The sequence below is a fragment of the Musa acuminata genome, chromosome BXJ3-3 (genome assembly GCF_036884655.1).
Source record: "Musa acuminata AAA Group cultivar baxijiao chromosome BXJ3-3, Cavendish_Baxijiao_AAA, whole genome shotgun sequence".
NCBI lineage: Eukaryota > Viridiplantae > Streptophyta > Magnoliopsida > Zingiberales > Musaceae > Musa > Musa acuminata.
Window position 1 is genome coordinate 32,186,018 of NC_088351.1, and position 18,902 is coordinate 32,204,919.

Sequence of the window (18,902 nt, forward strand, 5' to 3'; positions counted from 1 at the left end):
TGCTGATTTAAAGAGCGATATTCAAAGCGAACAATATGCGACGCTACAATTTCAATTAGCAACACGACACAATAAGAACAGAAAGCTAAAACATGTGTTAGCATGTCCACTTATTTATAATAGCTTACTTAACATACATCGAACTAAATCCAGCATGGACAATTCTTCTTCACTCACAAATGCCAGTTCAATATAAACAAGAGTGTAAAAGAACCAACAATAATGCAGACAAAGCAAATCATAATCCAGTATGCAGCTCTTAGTTTGCTCCATGGTACAAATGACACTTTCTATACAACTCTCAGCTCTGTCCATGATACAAACTACACTCAAGTTCATCATAAATCAGTTACACACATGTAGTACAAATGCCAATACTTCAAATGTATCTAATTTCTCATGATTAGTAAAGGATGATTTACAGTAGCAGTTAATGGACTCGAGGTGCTAATATGAAAATGTTAAGCTGAGTTTATTCAGATGACCCTTCTCAAACAGTTGGCATTACTGTGTCTCCTTCCAATAATTCTTCCAGCTCAACCATGAGATCAGCATCTGCAGCATCCTCTGATACATCCATAATGCTTTCTTGCAAAGCCTGTAAAAATGAAAATAACTTTAACTACAGTCCACAAGCTTGCAAAGGCCGGAGTGCACCAAACAAAAGCTAATTGCTGCCAGATAAATAACCATGGTGTTGTATAAAAAATATCTACCTACAGTTATTGTACATGCATTTGACGATTAGGCTTAGCTGCTAGCTGCATTTTAGAATAGCAATGCTCAACCAACAAAGCCTTGGTTTTAGCCTGAAAGAAGCAGGGGGTTAATGACTAAATCCAGAGCTCATTCGAGTCTTGAACCAAGAATGACAGATCTGAGCCAGTAGTTCTGCTCGTTCGGACATGCCCAGATAAAGACTAAGTCCTACAGCATTTGTAGAGAGATTAAGTCTAACATATCCTATTTGACTAGTGTAATTGCACTGAACCACAATTGGCAATTACACACAAAATCCAAGTTTTTCAATAGGAACACAGTTAACAATGAGAAGCATTGGCATCCCAAAATGTTAGCAGAATTTTGGGAATTATCAACAAAGTAGTAATATAACTTTCCTGTTGGGTGACCTCCAAAACAACATGCATTAACCAAGTAATGCATGCAGGATCATATAAGTTTAAACGTTCAGAAAACACAAGTTGATGGTCACTGCTTTCAAAGAAGCAAAGAGGTGAAAGACTGTTTCTTAAAGGCAAGGAATGTGGAGAAGATAATGCCACATTGATTTAAGGCAATTATATATCTGCATCATTAATTCATATAACACAAGTTAAAGAGAGTCATGAAGTCCACTACGGGAAAATTTTTCCCTATCTATTACTAAATAAAAACATAAATAAATAGAAGATAGAAAAACTTCAACATATAAGAGAGCCATAATAAGCCTAAGACACAAAAAGATGAGACCTTTCAATTTAAAATCCTACATACTCCTAACTCCTAAGACCTACTAGATTGGCAACTTTGTGTTACTTGGCATGTTGTAAAATTGAACAGACCAGAGCATATAAAAGAGATACCTTAGACTCCTGGAATTCTGTAACAACAGTTAGAAGCCTTCGGTATTGTTCTCTAGCTTCTGGATATTGAACCATAGACTTCACCCTCGCAAGTGCCTTCTGCATCCTAGCCTCTGTCTGTTTTCTGCCTTCTTGCAGGAAATCATAATCATCCTCCTTAGCAAGATGACATTGCATGGAAGTGCCCTCCAAAAGGCCTTCAGACCGAAATCCACGTAACCCACTTCCTTTACGTCTCCAGCGCAGTATAACTTTTTCCACAATTCCTACTGACCACACAAATTTTTTATAACGCTTCCTGACTTGATGACCTCGTACATGAGCCTAGTCATCAAATACAAACTTCAGAAAAGAAAAGGTTTACGTAGAAATCTAATATATAAAAACATGGTACATGTAACAAAACTTTAGAGAAGCTACAGTACACGGCAGAGTGCTCAACTTCCAAATTATCAGGTATTCTCTAAATTATTAAACTCATCAAATAAAGTTTCAACATTTTTAAACAAGTGAAAAACAAATTTCAATTTAAACAGAATAATTACTATAAAATGGACACTGGTTACTTGAAAAGGCAAGTTTATCTAACAAGTTTAGATTTTCCTTAGAGGATGTTTTGAACTAAAGAAAAACTTCATCAAACAACTCTCCTTGAATAAGTACAAACCAAGTCAAACTCCTGCCCAGACACTAAGACTCATCTTCCAATCACCTAGTTTAGGTTCATATATTGATGCATAACATGCACCTAGCCCTCAGCTGTTTTTGAGCTACCAAGACAGTTTTTGTGTCTGGGACCTACGCAATCATACAAAGTTGAGATCCTAAACAATAATAATAGGCCCATCAGGAAACATTTTGAAAGTACTGATGTATACTATCGAGCATGCGTTCTAAGTACATGCGTGGAGCATTGTTTATATCTGCAATTTTCATGGCTATATAGAAGATAGAGAACAAAAATAACCAGGAGAACTAGACAAGTTAACAAAAAAATGAAAGCTGGGTTGTCACAAAATCAAGGTTTTTATGAAAATGCAGTGAGCACCCACACAGGTACAGTGAGAAGAATTGCTTTTCTGTAATGCAACACAAGGCTATATTTTGTTGACTAGAACAGTGCTGATGCACCAATGTTTGAACAGGCTGATGTAATATGACCTCATGACAAGTTGAAACCTGAAAAATAACCTTACATGTGCAAAGGAATACGAATATATACATGCATATATGTCCTATGGAAAGGCAAACACTATGTATATCAAACATATCAGACATGCATACATGTACAGAACATTAACCTAGTAGCTTTAGCAGAAGAATGCCAATTGCATAAAATGTGTGCATGACAGCAAAAAAAGTGATACGAAATTACAAAATCATAGAAAAGCAAAGAACATCAATTACAAAATAGTGAAACTCAATATGCAGATGCACAAGCAAAGTGATCAGTTAATGTCAAACCTGGATCTTGACTATCCGTTGCTTAATAATTAAGAAGTCTTTCCTCCCTTTCCATCCTCTAAATTTGTTTTGTATACGAATGGCAGCAGCATGCATAGGCATATCAGACTGTCCTGTTTTTTGTGACTTGATAGAAAGAAGTGAAAGCGCTCGCTCATCTGACATAGCGGACTTGTCACCTCCAGACTCAATTTTCTTTCTATGAAATGATTGCACCCTAAAGACTTGGTAAATGCGAGCTGCAGCTTGAGAAGCATTACGAACAGCACTCAATGAATCCTTCAGCGAAAGTCCAGCCTGCATGTCTCCATCAGCAACTGCAAGAGCTCTCTGTTCTGCATCATCAATGCCTGTCAAGCTGGCAACGTCTGCTATATCACTGCCCTTTGGGTCTAAAGTGAGGGAAGAAAGATGGCTAGTCAAAGATGATTCTGCCAGGAAACCAGCGATGCCTTTGTGACCATTTGCAGATGCCAAATCTGCAGGTGTTCTTCCTGAAGGAAACTCGGGGGTTGGATCTGTCAATAAACCAGGTGCTGCACCCATTGTAATGAGAGCACCAACTGTCCGCTCCCTGAAATGACAAAGAAAACAACAGTAAATATGGCTTACGATAGACAGGTACCAATAACTAATCAACAAAATTCTTGATGACAAAACATCTGAGGTACTCACCTGCCACAAAAAGCTGCCCAGTGTAATGCAGTCCACCCATGTGCATCTCTGAAGTTAATATTGACACCTGCAGTCACTGTTGGTTCTATAGCCCAATCATAACCAAGAGCAGCTGCTAGATGCAGCACGCCCTGCCCCTCTTCATCCCAGATATTGGGACCTTTATCATCTTTGGCAGATTTGTGTAGAAGCCAAATATGCAGCTTCTCTTGTAATAACATTTCAAGCAACTCTGCATTGTCAGCAGAATACTCATTTTCTTGACTTATTTTAGGCAGAGTATCATCAGCAGCTTCCATTTTAATTAAACTGATTTTACCTCCCAAATGAGCTTTCTTCCTATAATCTAAATTTTGGGAGTCAAGTGGCCCCAGAGACAGTAACTTATCAAGACGCATATGAAGAAGCATTTCATATGTGTTATTACTGCAGGAATCTATATTCTCTATACAGTGTGGATCACTTACACGGAATTCAAACTCCCTCACCTCACTACAAGCCAACCTGTTGGAACAGGTCACATAAAAAGGAACCCTTCCAGATTTATGTGGAGGAGCATGGCAACTAAGAATACCATCTCCTACAACCTCTGCTGGAACTTCAACTTCCCCAAACATGCATGACCATTTACAATTTTCCACATCTTGAGTCTTCAAGAATGTCCCAATAATTAAAACCTGTATTATACATCAGAAAGAATGATCAGGAAATGAAAACATATAGTATGCCAATATCAAACCATAATTGCAACTTTTAGGGTATAATAAAGGATATGTTAATGTTTCAAGTCCTAACTTCATCATTGAGGAAAGCATTAGATAGAAACATCCATTTCAGAGTGCCAGATACCTTAGTCTCCAAGCCAGCATAGACCCAGTTTGGAGAGAAATCAATTATACTGAAAAGCTGATCCTGTGAAAGTGAGAGGCTCATTATATATGCATCCAAAGGCTCATGATTTGAAATGCTAGAATCTTCAACAATGCCATCACTTCCAACAGCACTCCAGTATGCTCCAGAACTGGATTTTGTATGTGACTCATCAACCTCTCCAAGCTCTTTGCTCATCCACCTTGAGAAGCTATCATACTTCTTTAGGCCTTCAGTTTGTACTCTGGAGAGGTCCAATGTTGGTTGTTTTACCAGGGAAGTGTATTTATCACTTCCATCAATGGAAGTCTCATTTTCCATGTTAATAGTTGATATAATAGCTGAATCAGTGTCAGCACTAGAAAGCTGGAACATAAAATATTACGAATGATTTAGTCATACTAATAAAGGCCAAAGCCTATAATAAAGATGAACTCAAAGCCTAAGCAGAGACAATTTTCAAGCCAATAAATATCCATGAAGCAAGAACCATGTGGGAGCTTGTGCATTAATATCACATTATCCAGCTGTCAGTGATCATCAGCTCAATCTAGTCTGTCATAAATAATAGCACTTGCAAGTTCTTAATAAGGCTATTTCTGGGTTCAGGTTAATGACAGGACAGAAGTTATTATTTAAATTATAATATATGAAAAGAAATTATACTATCTTCCATGCAGTACGAAGATCCACCATGCAATATTTCAAATACCAGTGGGACCTGTACATTATTAACCAATATTTACCAGTCCAAAAAAGAACCACTATCAGACCATAGGGCTCAGTTTTGTTGTTGTCTTTTTCTTTTACCCGTTGATACAAGTGGATATACTGCCTAGTATACAAGTACACTGTCAATCTGACATGCTGAAAGTGGTAACAGAACAAAATTTTAAACATTACAATTTTGTATAGTATTCAAAATCAATTAGAACAATCTGGAAATGTATGTTAATACAAATAGCAATAGTACCTGCCACTCAAATTTGTCTGATATAATGGAGTCATCTTGCCTGGTACCAGGATTCTCTGCATATAGGTCTGCATGTACAGAAGTTTGTTTACTACTAATTTCCTCTGTCGTAGCCTCTGTAATACCAGCTGATGACTGGAAAGATGGCATCTGACATGATGTTGCACAATGTTCTAGGACTTCTTCCCATGATGCCAGATCTAACTGTGTTTTAGACCCAATAAATGTCAACCCTAGACCTGTTTCATTAAATACCCTACCTATGTCCTCTTGAGTAACTGAATAAAAATCTGATTTAGGTTCAGCATCATGTATTTCCTGAAAACCACCTGAAAGATATTGAACAAATTGTTTTTCTCAGTAGCATCCTACTAATTCATCTAAAAGATACTACGAAAGAGTTTCACTCACATTGACTATCTATGGAAGGATCTGGAACATATGAGTCCACAAAAGGAACACCCGTCATTTGTCCATCATCATACTGCTGCATCTTAACGAAAGGGTGGTATCTGGAACTTGTTGGATAATTATCTGCTGCATCGAATTTCGCTTTAGATACACTGAAAGAAAAAGTGCATGATTGAAATACGAATCAGTGGATTTACACTTGTAATGCATAACAGCTTATGATTTTGTGTTAGTCATACCTGATTCGGCATCTTCATATTCTGAAGTGTGTAGACTAATAGGGCTTTCAACATCTGTTGCTTGTGAAGGCAGCTGGCTATGATTTGCGATGGAATTAGAATAGATAGGACTATCCACCTGGTTATCCTGGGGAACATCTTCAACTTCTCTACTGCGGCTGAAACTCGGTTTATGACCCTGGAGTAAATTTCAAAAGAAGCACATGAGATGAAAATTTTATCACATGTCCAACTATCAGGACAGAAACCTCTCTAGTGATTTGTATTCTGTATATCCTAGTCATTGACATTATCAGTATGATCTTCAAGATTTATGTATGTATGAAAAAGGTAATCATTGTAAATGAAGAATAATATGGTAGTCGAATGATACACTTTTTAGAAGACAAATGGTGATGCTGACTAGATTTGACAAAAATTCTAAAAAAAGGGTGGCCTAGTGCAGAAGACTCCCACCAATAAGGTATCTGGAAAAGGTCACCGTGTATGTAGTCTTACCACTGCATGCAAGCAGAAAGAGTGTTTCCTAACTCTGTTAGCAAAATTACTGAGTAGCCTAACCCTAACACTAATAGTCGATCTTAATTTGACAATCATCTATAAACTAGTTTCAAATCATCAAAATTCACTCCGTTAGAAAGGACAATGGTATGAATTATTTGCATTGATAAAGCAAAACATTACCAGTATAACATGTAATACAGCCAAGGAAGCCCAATAATAAGAATAGGTGATATACCTGGTTACTTTTAGGTTCACCAACACCCTCAAAGTGAAAAAAGAGATATTTCAAGGACATAAAAAAAGAGCAAAGTATAATATGCCCATAAAAATTTGCTAAAATACATATATAATCATCCAAAATGTCTATTTGCATAGATACCCCAGTCAACCCAAATTCCAGTTGTAAATTCCAGTTATTTAAGGCCAATGCTACAAGAAATCTTCTAAGCCCCTTGGTATTTACCATGAATACCCATATAAGAATTAGATTTAGCACAGGTGTCCTTTCAAACATACTTGTGTAACCTCACAGGTTCTTGGTGTCAGTAGCAAGGCAACTGAGATTTTTCTCAGATATTGATGCACAAGGTAATTATACCGTTTGATAAAGAACATTTTCAGAATACTGATGCACAGTGGGTGTTATATCATTTGTTAAAGAACATTCTTTAGATTAACAGAAGATTCCATACCCACAAGAATACTGATGCTGATGCAAACAAATTGGCTTTACAAGAGTATGTACAAATAAACATTTTGGAAGTAACAAACATACAATCTGTCCAACCTGTAGGGACATATGTTCAAAAAAATTTACTACAGAAATTATTGAAACAACATTTAGTAATAGAAAAAATTATAAGCATGTAGTCAAACTCAAGATATGCTTACTAAATGATCTAGGAGTAAAAAATCATGATTATTTTGACAGTTACCTACCAAGAAAAGCATGCAGAAACAATTATTTGAAGGATACAGGATTTCTTAGTTTAAACTTTAAACTTTAAAGGAAAATTAAGCACACAATACTGTGTCTCCAGTCTTCCACGTCGTTTCAAGAGTCACTAAGATTTGTTTTCCCAAGTGATCATAATTAATACACAACATATATTTTCAATTTAACATAACTTTCGAAAATGATTTAGCCAGCAAATAATCATGTAAAAAATCTGACATAAATGCAAGAATGGCACAACCAATGCATAGAAAATAGCAGATATCGCACCAACATTGATTTTGTTTGGACAAGTGAATAAGTCCATGGTTGTTTTGGTGAACATATACTGAAATGCATGCAACAATAGCCGAAGAGACAGTGCATCATAACTCCATCATGGCAATAACTAAGTTGCTAATGTCAGAGGTTTGCTAGAAGAATGGCTTTAGATAATGGATAACAAACATAGAGATCATCGTATCTATCCTGACATATGAATATATGTGTATAAATATATAACATGTAAAAAAACTTGTACTTAATAAACTAACTGATTGAGACAGAAGAGAGCACAAGAATCTGAACATAAGAATGGGTTACAGGCATTACTTAATTTGCTGAACATTGAGGAACTCCTTTTTAATTACTATGCTAAAAAGAAATCCAAGCAAAACAACCCAAAGGAAAAAGGTGAGTTACAACCTTGACTTCAAGATAGTGAACAAGAACAATGTGCATGAAGTCCCTGCATGAATCAAAATGTTGTGTCAAAGAATCAATGTCAAATTTCAGATTAAGAAAACCAGCATGTCTGAAAAAACAAGGACATAAAGTTCATATATGTTACTGAAAGCATCCATAAGCATACAAGGAACACAAAATAGAGACTCATCAACAGAGGAAACTTATATAGAGTAGATGAATTGTTTGAGATTGATAAAAAAATATTTTTTTTTCCAAGAAAAATATGAACTTATAACTTTGTTTAATTATGATTGTGGTACTCTTTCATGTTGTGATGAACTTTCCCTGGACCCATGTTCTTCAATGGCAGAACTCAGCTCTTCCAGAACAAATGATAATGAAGAAAGGCCTCTCTATCAAGCAGTAGATATGAATGTAAATATCAGCAACTCATATTTCCTTGAACTAATTCAAAAAGGAACTAGAAATTATTCTTGCTCAAGCTATGCAGTAAAAGGAAACAAAGAGTCTCCACAATAATTAACATCTGGTCAGTATTAGAATATGAAAAAGATCTAGTCAATCATATTCTGGAACCTTCTCAACATAAAGAACAAGCTCAAAGTCTGGTTGCATTTTCTATTCTAAGTGAAAGTAGTGAAGGAATCACAATAATTTTTACAACTCTTAGGAATGGAAGTGGACCAAACCAATGAGCAAAACTAGAATCATGGAAAAACCTGCACACACTATTTGGGTCAATTGCTGACATGAACAAACAATAAGATTTTTCCATCACAAAAAATTGTGGGTAATAGTAGCTTAATTAGCACCAACTAGCCTCAAAGTTCTAAGAAAATTTATTCTGCTTAAATTTGGTTTATGATATGAGCACCAACTTTAGAAAACTAAAATGTCAGGTTAACAGCCACTCAATGTTTTTTAAGATCCCATTTATACTAAAATTGCAGTCAAAGGCTAGCAACTAGAACAAACCCCAATTGCCTAGGCTATTCTTATTTAAAGTCACCACATGTACACATGTTCAACCATGATCATTGGTGTATGAATAGATGAATGTAGCATCATCTACAATAATACATTGCTTAAGTTTGAATTCAATTATGATAGAAATGAACCTTGTTTATTCTATTTTTCTACATCTAATTGTTTTATTAATCTGTAATATATCTTTCAAGTATTTTTGGACTTGAAACCACCTTTCATGAGATTGATCAAAATCATTGGTGTGATATTTGTTCAAATGTAATATATCTTTCAAGTATCTTTCATGAGATTGAACTGGGCAACCACCTGTCGTCATATGCTATCAGACATCTCAGTAGCCATGGCTTTCAAATTGATGGGAAAAGGCATTTGTCATGATGACATGACAGTTTGATCTGGACCTCTTATCATGACTCCATGACTTGGATTTTATCATCACAGTATGATCTGGATTTGATTTTAAAAACAACATAATCCAAGGGGGATATTTATTTGATTTTCCACCAAACTTTAAGAAAGATGATTTTCCACCAAACTTTAAGAAAGAGAAGGCCAACATGTCATCAAACATAAACATGTAACAGATGATCTGTCTGGCAGCATTGTGATTGCACCACGGCTAGTACTGGAAACCTCTTCACGGACAATAGCTTGGGATCATATTTTCAGACCAAGATATGACAAACACCTTTCAGAACCAAAACTTGAACTGTGTTAAGAAAAAAAAAGCATAAAGTGTACATTAATTCAAAAGAGAACACTGCAAATAGTGTTTCTGCAATTTGTCGAGAACACAACAAATAGATTACCTGCAATTTGTGGAGGAAGGCTCATGAAATAAGGAAAGACAACAAGACTGATTTAAACAAGAAAAGTCATTCTGGCTCCTTAGAGTACTCAATGCCTCTCACATCATCATATTACAACTTTCAAATTACATAAACCATTTTGAAAATGTTGGGGGATCTGAACTGAGACACACTTATGCTTAAATGAACAAGCAATATATGGTTATATCCGCATAAAGACTCTGTAAATACTTTTAGATAAATGTACAATTAGTTAGTTGGATAGTTATAAGTACTCTAATAGTCTAATAAAAGTAAGAATTTGATAAGTCATACTCAAGTGCTCCAATAAGAGTAGGAATTTGATAACCCTGATTGTGCCCTCCCATTAACCACTTGATAAAATTTATGTCACAACTCACTAGCTTGACAGGTCTATAGCCACATGATCCAAGATATGATAGTACATCTATCAAACTCCTATGAACCAATTCAAGTGTAATATCCTAATTTTAATTAGGAGTGAATTGGTAATTTGATTTCATATATGAATCTAGGGTTAGGGTTAAACCCCCTCCCCTTTATATATAATCATCATCTTGTAATAGAGAGCACCACCAACGAGGAAGGAGGAGGAGAGATACTAGGGCATCACCTACAAGAAACAAAGTTAGGGATCTTATCTCTTTCTTTTCTTCTATTCTTTTTCCATTGATTTAGACAATAAGATCTAGATCTTGTTCCTCTTCTATTGGCACTTCATATCATCCATGATGATCTACTAGGTCTTGATTATTTATACTAAGTTAAAAGGATATTGAACAGATCATCTTCATATAACCTGAAACCCGAAACCCATGATTGAGTAGGAAGTTATATATTGAAGCTGGATGTTTCTGTTAATTTCAAGGATTTTAATTTTGAATAATACCGTCCGTACCGGGTGATACCATACCGGTTTGTCAGAAGATCAATAGGCAGTAGCATCGATTGGGGCTGTTTCCACTCCGTTATCACCCTAAATCAACCGTCAACACCCGCTACTGAATGGTATTAGCAAAGGGAGTAGAAAGAAGAGGCCGAAGAAAAGAGAAAACCTGAAGATCCGACACCGCTCTCCCTCAACGATCCCGATCCATCGCCACCCTCCCTCGCTGGACGCTGCATATGATGTCACCTCCTCATCTGAGCCGACAAGGCCTCGACGACTTCTCCTCATCCGCGTGGGGAGAGAAGAAGCCTCGGCGACGTTGCGGGGAGAAGCAGTTTCTTCTCCCCATGCAGGCAGAAGGAACAAGGCTTTTTTTTTTTTTTGCTTTTTTGAGCGAGGAGAAGGAACCCTCGATTTCTTTTTCCTTTTTTTTTTGTTCTGGGAAACCGAGTGACATTACCTTTCTCCTTTTTTTCTCCCCACGCGGGTAGAAACCGAGCAACGTCGCTTTTTTTTCGCACAGGGAGAAGGAAACATCCTCCTCACGCGGGTAGAGCACGGGGAGTATCAAGACGACATAGTTTATATATATATCCCGAAACATACCGCTCGGTATATTTATACCGTAACATACTGAGTTGAGTTCGAAACTTCGATACGGTACGAAATTACGAACCTTGGTTAATTTTACCTTTTAAATCATCTATCAGATTGGTCTAGATCTAAAAAGAAGAAAAATCTATTTGTAAATATAGTTAACATAATTTTTCTGGAAGATAGCCTTGCCTATGGCCTTTAACCAAACTGATACAATCCCAATCACAAGCATCAACCAACCTATAAACCAATTAGCCATCACTTAAGATTTGACAAAGATGGGTCAACTTGCAAACTTTGTAGAACTAACCCAATTTGTCATTTGTGTGTCATAATAGCATGTGACATGTAACTCATCATTTAGAGTTTGATCACAATAAGTTGTTACAAATCTGCACGAAACCAACACTCAACCAGTCAATTGGGTTAGGATGAGATATAGAGAAAAGAGAGAAGCTAGGGGAAAGTAAAGGCTACTAATAAAAAGGAAAGGAGATAAGAGAAAAAGGAAAAACAAAAGGAAAATCAAAGCTGTAATAAAAAGAATAGTAGTAAGAGAAAGCTCGTAAGTATATTTCTATACATATACAACAATAATACGTGGAAAATGGTGGCAGTAGACTTTAATGCTAAAATATAGAAAACTAATTTCTCATAACTTAAATCAAAAAAATTGATGAATTTAATCAATTTCTATTTAAGTGAGTTGGATCTGCACAGCAAGAGGATTAACCAAGATCAAATTAGATTAAACTCATTTATAATCAAGTGATCTATATGCATCGATGCTGGTACACAAGTTAGCTATGGGTGTCCAAGCAATAGTCTCAATTCACACACTCCATTAAGGGGATATTAATAATTTGTCATGTAGGCAGATTAACCAAGACACATAGTTCAAACTTCAAAGGAAGAAAAAGTAAATGGATTCCACATGGCTATATGGCCCCTCAAGGCACCAACATCAATGTATATAAATCATTTGATCACAGATGAATCTAATTGAATTTAGTCTTGTTAAGCCCCATAGCTCTTCAGATCCAACCCACTCAAAGAAAATTTGATTAAATCAATCAATTTTCTCATTGATTTAAGTTATGAGAAGTTTTTTTTTTTTTAAGCATTAAAGCTGCATTAAAGAAAGTTTTTGCACTGCTACCTTTTTCTACAAATTATTGATGCATACATATACACAAACTTTCTCATACTGCTCTTTTTTTTAATCACAACTTGTACTTTCCTTTTTCTCCTATTCTTTTTTTTTTTACAGTATTCACTTTCCCCTACATTCTCCTTTTTCTTTTTCTATATCCCATTCAACCCAATTGATCAATTGAGTGCAAGCCAAACTTATTGCAACTTATTATGATCAAACTCTAAACGATAAACTACAGGCCACAAGATATTGCGGCAGATGATAAGTTGAGTAAGTTCTACAAGGACTGTAAGTTGACCCATTAGTATCGAATCTAAAGTTATAGATGACTGATTTATAGATCAATTGATGCTAGTGGCCAGAATTGTATCGGTTCGACTAAAGGCCATGGACAAGACTATCTTCCAACATGATACAGTGCTGTAGCAAGTTATCACCGATCTTTCTTATTTTTAGTTTTACTAGTAGTGCAGAAAAATTATTCTAACTACATCACCATTGGATTTTTCCCTCTTTATAGACCCAAACTAATCTGATACATAATTTAAAAAGGTAAAATTGAAAAAAAAATTCAACTTCAAAATATGACTTCCTCCTCATGATCACGGATCATATGAAGATGATCTGTTCAATATCCTTTACCTTAATATTAATAATCAAAACATAATAGATCACTATGCATGATATGAAGTGTCAATAGAAAAGGAACAAGATCTTATCATCAAAATCAATGAAAAAAGAAAAAAAAAAGAAAAAAAAGAGATAAGATCCCTACCTTTGTTTTTTAAGTGATGTCTTGGCATCTCCCCTCCTTCCTCGATAGTTGTGCTTTCTACCATGAGAGAAGAGGATGACAGCTATAAATAAAAAAGGATGGGGTTTAACCCTACCCCTAAATTCACTCATGATATCAAATTATCAATTTGCCCCTAATTAAAATTAGGGTACTGCAGTTCCACCTCCCTTCAAAAAAATTGGCCCTCCAAATTTCACTAAAAATGTTGCTATTGCATTACTCTAACCTCATATTTTTATTTCTTTTTCTCAACAAAAAAATCTAGAACCTTAGCAGAGGTAATGGATTCCATAATCATTCAGCTCCTCAAAATCGTTGCTCTAATACCATCTCTTTCACACCACAATTTGACTTTAGATCCGAGTTAGGTCAAATCAGGGTGTGTCATCAAGTCTCCTCCACTTACGATGTGGAAGTAAACTTGGGTGTTATAATCTTTTCAACCTAAGACTTGGCATCCTCATCGACACTCAAACATAGCCTAAAATCAAACTCGAATATAGTACAAATGGCGTGCCCCGTGCCAACTATAATAATGCTTGTCATAACTCGACCTGATGGAATAAGCAACCCACTAACTTGATAGATTTATAAATACAAGAACAAAAATGATTAAATCTAAGTTAATAGTAGTTCACTCATTAATATGAATAAATTCAAGCCTTCTCTCACTTTCGATGTGGAACTAAAGTGCTATAATTTATCGTTTTCTTCCAGAGAAGCATTTGACAAGATCAATTAGTAGAGATTTCTAGACACAGTAAATGCTTGTACCTAGAAATTTTAAACTTGTCTTTGAAACTTATGTTTTGGGCAGTAGTTTCCATGTAAATCAAGTGGAATATAATTCTCATAAGCTGATCGATTTTTGCCATATCCTTGCTCTATCAGCAGGTTGAAGCCCTCTTGGTGAATAAATCTCAAGTTCAAAAATCAACTTCTCAGACACTTATTGTAGTTTGCACAGTGTTCATAAACACACTATGTGCTGTAGAGATACAATTTCATACATGAAAGAAAATAATTTCAGATCTCTGCTTAGAGATCTGATCAATTAATACATCAGAACAAGTCATCCAAATTAAATTTAAAAAATCAATCAACTGAAAGCACCTTGATAAGATTAGCATTCAGAACAACGTGCTGCAATGAATTAAACTTAACAGGAAAGATTAAATAGCAAGATATTTTAACAAGCTTAATATCTTATATGGGCATGCTTCATAACATATCACACAAATAAGAATCCATAGAAAAACTAAATCACCATACAAGAAAAAAATTTAACACATACATTGCCAAAGGGAAAACATAGTAAAAATTATATTCTGCAACTCACTCTTCCAGCATCCAATAACTCCGTCTTTGGAAATTTACGTTCTCTTCACCATGGGCATAATAGCAATGAAGCACCTCAACACTTCCAGCCTGAAAATCGGTCCATTTATGAAGATATGGATTCAAAAAAATATCTCATTCTTAAAATAACAAATATGACACATTCTACTGAACAAAAAAATTTGAAACCAGATAAGCGTACCATCTCATGAAGTAGTTAGCCACAAATACCACTGTCAAGCACCATTAAAGCACCAAAATTAAATTATGGGCACTAGAACTCGGCTGAGGTTCAGGTTTTATGACATCATAATTAAATAATTACAATATTTCTCATACCCAGATGAGGTGTTCATGTAACAATGATGTTGTATTGGACCTTAGTAAATCATGTGTCACATATCTTTTTTATTCTGATCATCAAAACTATTTAGTGTAGTTTTCTTATTTCAGTAATACTAGATGTGTTCTTACCTTTGTTCATTTTTGAATCAATCCAATCTATTCTGATCCTAAGTCAAAAAAATGTCAATCCTGGTTGCACTATTTCATACCTTCCCAAGAATGTACGTCTACAGAACATAAAAACATATATTAAAGAACTATAAATATAAAGATACACAGGAAGCATATAATGCAGGTCATGATTATAAATTTTCCTGGATGAAGTGATTGTTTGTGCACAAGTAACACACATGAAATTAAGATTTAATTGGAAGTTTAGACAAGCCACAAGATATACAACAGTGCAATTCTTCTCCAACCAAAATGACTGGACATTAATTTGCCATTCTGCCAAATGCAAGAGAACTATGACAAAAGCCTGAGCCTATACTCCTTGTCCTCCCTCCTGAGTAGATGTTAATTAAGTAAGCATTTAGATACCAATGTACTGGAGTTTTTGTCTGATAACAGATACTCAAGAAATTGGAGACAATTTATTACTAAAGAACATTTCTTTCTCAAAGAATTTTTCAAATTTGATTCCTCTGATTCTCCGTTCTATAATTATTAAGAATGATTGCAAAGTCAATTACATATTTTTGTATATTCATTTTTTGTAATTTATGCACAACAACAAAACATAATGTTACAATTATTTGGTACCAGCTACATGATTTTTTCATAGTTAAAACAAGAACAAAGAAATCTCTTTTATATTATTTCTAGAAAAAATTTTGTATGTCACTCTCCAGCTCTTGTTACACCACTAATAAATATTGTCTCATCTCAGCTTCTATTTCAAATGATTTTTCTTCATTCATCCAATATCAGGGCTGCTTCTAATAGTTTGTAAATGAAATTTTTTCTTATTCGATCTTTTACATTACCAACAAATGCATCGCGATACTCTCATCTCAACTACACTAACCTTTTTGCAAGATATTTATAAATTGCCTGATGCTCCAGTCCAGAAAACATGAACAACCTTTTAAATGTCTTACAAGTTTTCCTTTAGATATAAGAATCTTACAATGCTCACACGAGACTCACAATGCCTCTATGTGGTTTAATTGTTAACACATTCAGAGAAGAAAGCAATTATAATCAAGGCAACATAACTGCTGTGGCCTGTTTGTATAACAGCATGCACATCATAATAGATACATCTGAATGTCAGAACAGAACAGCACAGTGAAAGGCCTAACCAACAAATATACAATTATCAACTCTTTGGGTAGAACATGCCGAAGGCATCAAATTAATATCACTTACTTTTAGTCTCTCATGAGCTTCTTTCACAGTCTTCCCATCTTTTTTCTTTCTCCAGTTATGACCATCCTTCCTGAAGTATCTCAATACTTTGCGATCAAATAGAAAAAGAGAGCCACCTGGAAAAAGAATAAAAATTTGTTGCACATCTGAGAACGAATATCATGAAAAAGTACACAAGGAATTTGTATACAACTGAATGATTAGATGAACGAAAATACTTCCACAATAATTGATGAAAGTGGTTGAGCTAGATAAACAAAATCAACATGAATGGAACTTGTGGTAGAAGGTCATACTAGGTGGTTTATTTGGTGGCTCTGGCGCAATATGAAATTTCCTATAGTTCCGAAGTATTTCACAAATTTCAGCAGGGCGTAACCAGCGATGTTGTGCTTCCAGAAGGATCTGTTCGATATCTGAACATGAATAGGGAATCACCAGATCATCGAAGAGATATATGATAATGTTATCAGCCATGTAAAAGTGGCTAAAACAATTATGCAGTCACCAAGTTTTATTCAGCTAATGACCTTAAACCTATGCTTGAAACTTGGTACTGATTAAAAGAACAAAGTAATTTCTAAACTTTAGAATGCACTATTGAGATGCATGGGGTGAATGGTTAGTTGTACACAAAAATGAAACAGGCCAAATAGGTTGCTCGACTGCAGAAAAGAAGTGATCAAAAAAACAGATAGAACATATTTTTAGCATCTTATGTAAAAAAGTTATGTTATATATTTACACGACTCAACATATTTACATTGCAGTCCCTGGGGAGAAGATCCTCCCGGATAAGTACCTCCGCAAAAAAATAAAAAGAAAAAAGATCTTTCCATAACTATACATAAGAAAAATACCCTCTGAATTGCTGAAAAGTTATTCTATTTAACTTTTTCCTGGCATCAGAAATTAAAAACATGTAATTCAAGCAACCGAGGTTCCTCTGCGTGATCCACGTCCACAATGGCTAGAAACTATCAATCATTGACGATCGATGACCATCAAATGTGCAATGTAATCAACTTGTTTAGTGAACTACAGGCCATGGAGAAATGCAGCTTGAAGCACCATAACCAATTGAATCAGACTCTCTCAGACGTTCACCAAGATAAAGCCTGTCCTTTTAACAAAACCAGATGATCATTACATGCCTGTACAATTGTTGGATTATCAGTTTAAAGTGAAATCACAACATTCCTTTAGATGCCGCCCTATATACTCAACATTTCTGTCAAATCTGCTGTTACTCCCTATCATACAAGGTTTCCTGATCTTCCTGCTACCACTTCAGCCATACGTCAGCCAATTTCCCGTTTATAACGAGCGATGTTAAACCAACGTTGACATTTTAAGTAAATGTTTCCCCACATCCCATCCATCATCCACAGTTTATATGACCGGGCTCACAGAATTTGTCCACAAAAACAGCGAATATTACCACCATGTGGGCCAAGGTCTATTATTAGCCGCTTCACAATTAGCTTACACATATGAAAGAGCCAGGACAGACAATTAGAACCCTGAAAGATTACCAGAGAACACATACAAAGCAAAAACACAGGATTTTCGATATGTAACACTAGGAAAAACAAACATCGGGGTAAGATATGTCAAAAAGACGCTTACCAACATCATGAACCGAGGAAATAAAAAAAAGGGAAATGATAAGGAACCGTATTATTACCGAGTTGAGGCGTCAATGAAAACAGCCTGGCCTCCGCCATCGATTACCCACAAAAATTCAGAGATCCGAAGCTTGATCTGGAAACCCTAGCGCTCCTATAGCGCTTCTAACATCGGAATCAGAAGCGCTGGAGCCGATGAGTGCAGTAGAGGTACCGCTGGATCGGTTAATCGCAAGGATCAAAGAACGGGAACGAATCGACGATTACACTGTCAGGATCTGGAGGGATCCACAAGAGAAGGATCGGGCATTCTGCTTCGCAGGAGGAAGAGATAGAGATTAGATAGGGGGAAAGAGAGACCGATAGGAAGACCGAGAAAAGCCGCCGAGTTGGAACAAATGGGGAGCGTCGATGGCGCCCATTTGACGGAAAGGCCCCTCGGTGCCCGACGATGTTACTGCCACGTCGCCACGGGGCTTTGCCGTCCGTTTACGGCGTCTCGAAAGTAAAACCGTCACCGCATGCGATACGTAAGTGAGGAACATGGACGGTGGATCATGCGATCGCATACCAATAACTATGCGGAAACAAATACTCTGTGGTG

At 35.9% G+C, this 18,902-nt stretch overlaps 1 protein-coding gene across 3 annotated transcripts; it reads right to left on the minus strand.

The window, feature by feature from the left end:
• Positions 1 to 205: 205 nt before the first annotated feature.
• LOC135633421 (calmodulin-binding transcription activator 3-like) lies at positions 206 to 18,680 on the minus strand. Of its 3 annotated transcripts, none has more exons than XM_065142850.1 (13): positions 18,358 to 18,679; positions 16,967 to 17,086; positions 16,671 to 16,786; positions 14,956 to 15,044; positions 8,359 to 8,401; positions 6,216 to 6,393; positions 5,977 to 6,099; positions 5,566 to 5,894; positions 4,572 to 4,958; positions 3,723 to 4,399; positions 3,048 to 3,621; positions 1,584 to 1,907; positions 206 to 598 (listed from the first exon to the last, which is right to left on the minus strand). In XM_065142850.1, exons 1-13 carry the CDS (start codon positions 18,395 to 18,397, stop codon positions 491 to 493), a joined length of 3,108 nt encoding a protein of 1,035 aa, XP_064998922.1. In that variant the 5' UTR covers positions 18,398 to 18,679; the 3' UTR covers positions 206 to 490. The 3 variants fall into 3 exon arrangements, with proteins under 3 accessions (XP_064998922.1, XP_064998921.1, XP_064998923.1); XM_065142849.1 differs by having other exon boundaries at positions 5,977 to 6,102; XM_065142851.1 differs by lacking the exon at positions 16,967 to 17,086 and having other exon boundaries at positions 5,977 to 6,102; positions 18,358 to 18,680.
• Positions 18,681 to 18,902: the final 222 nt, after the last annotated feature.

What these genes read in the sequence shown, in the direction of transcription:
- LOC135633421 (XM_065142849.1), bottom strand. Translation starts at nt 18,397, where the DNA reads ATGGCGGAGGCCAGGCTGTTTTCATTGACGCCTCAACTCG. An exon ending in TTCACTATCTTGAAGTCAAG is followed by an intron (nt 6,394 to 8,358) that starts GTTGTAACTCAC and finishes AATTTACTCCAG; the next exon opens with GGTCATAAACCGAGTTTCAG. An exon ending in ATGCTGGCTTGGAGACTAAG is followed by an intron (nt 4,400 to 4,571) that starts GTATCTGGCACT and finishes TGTATAATACAG; the next exon opens with GTTTTAATTATTGGGACATT.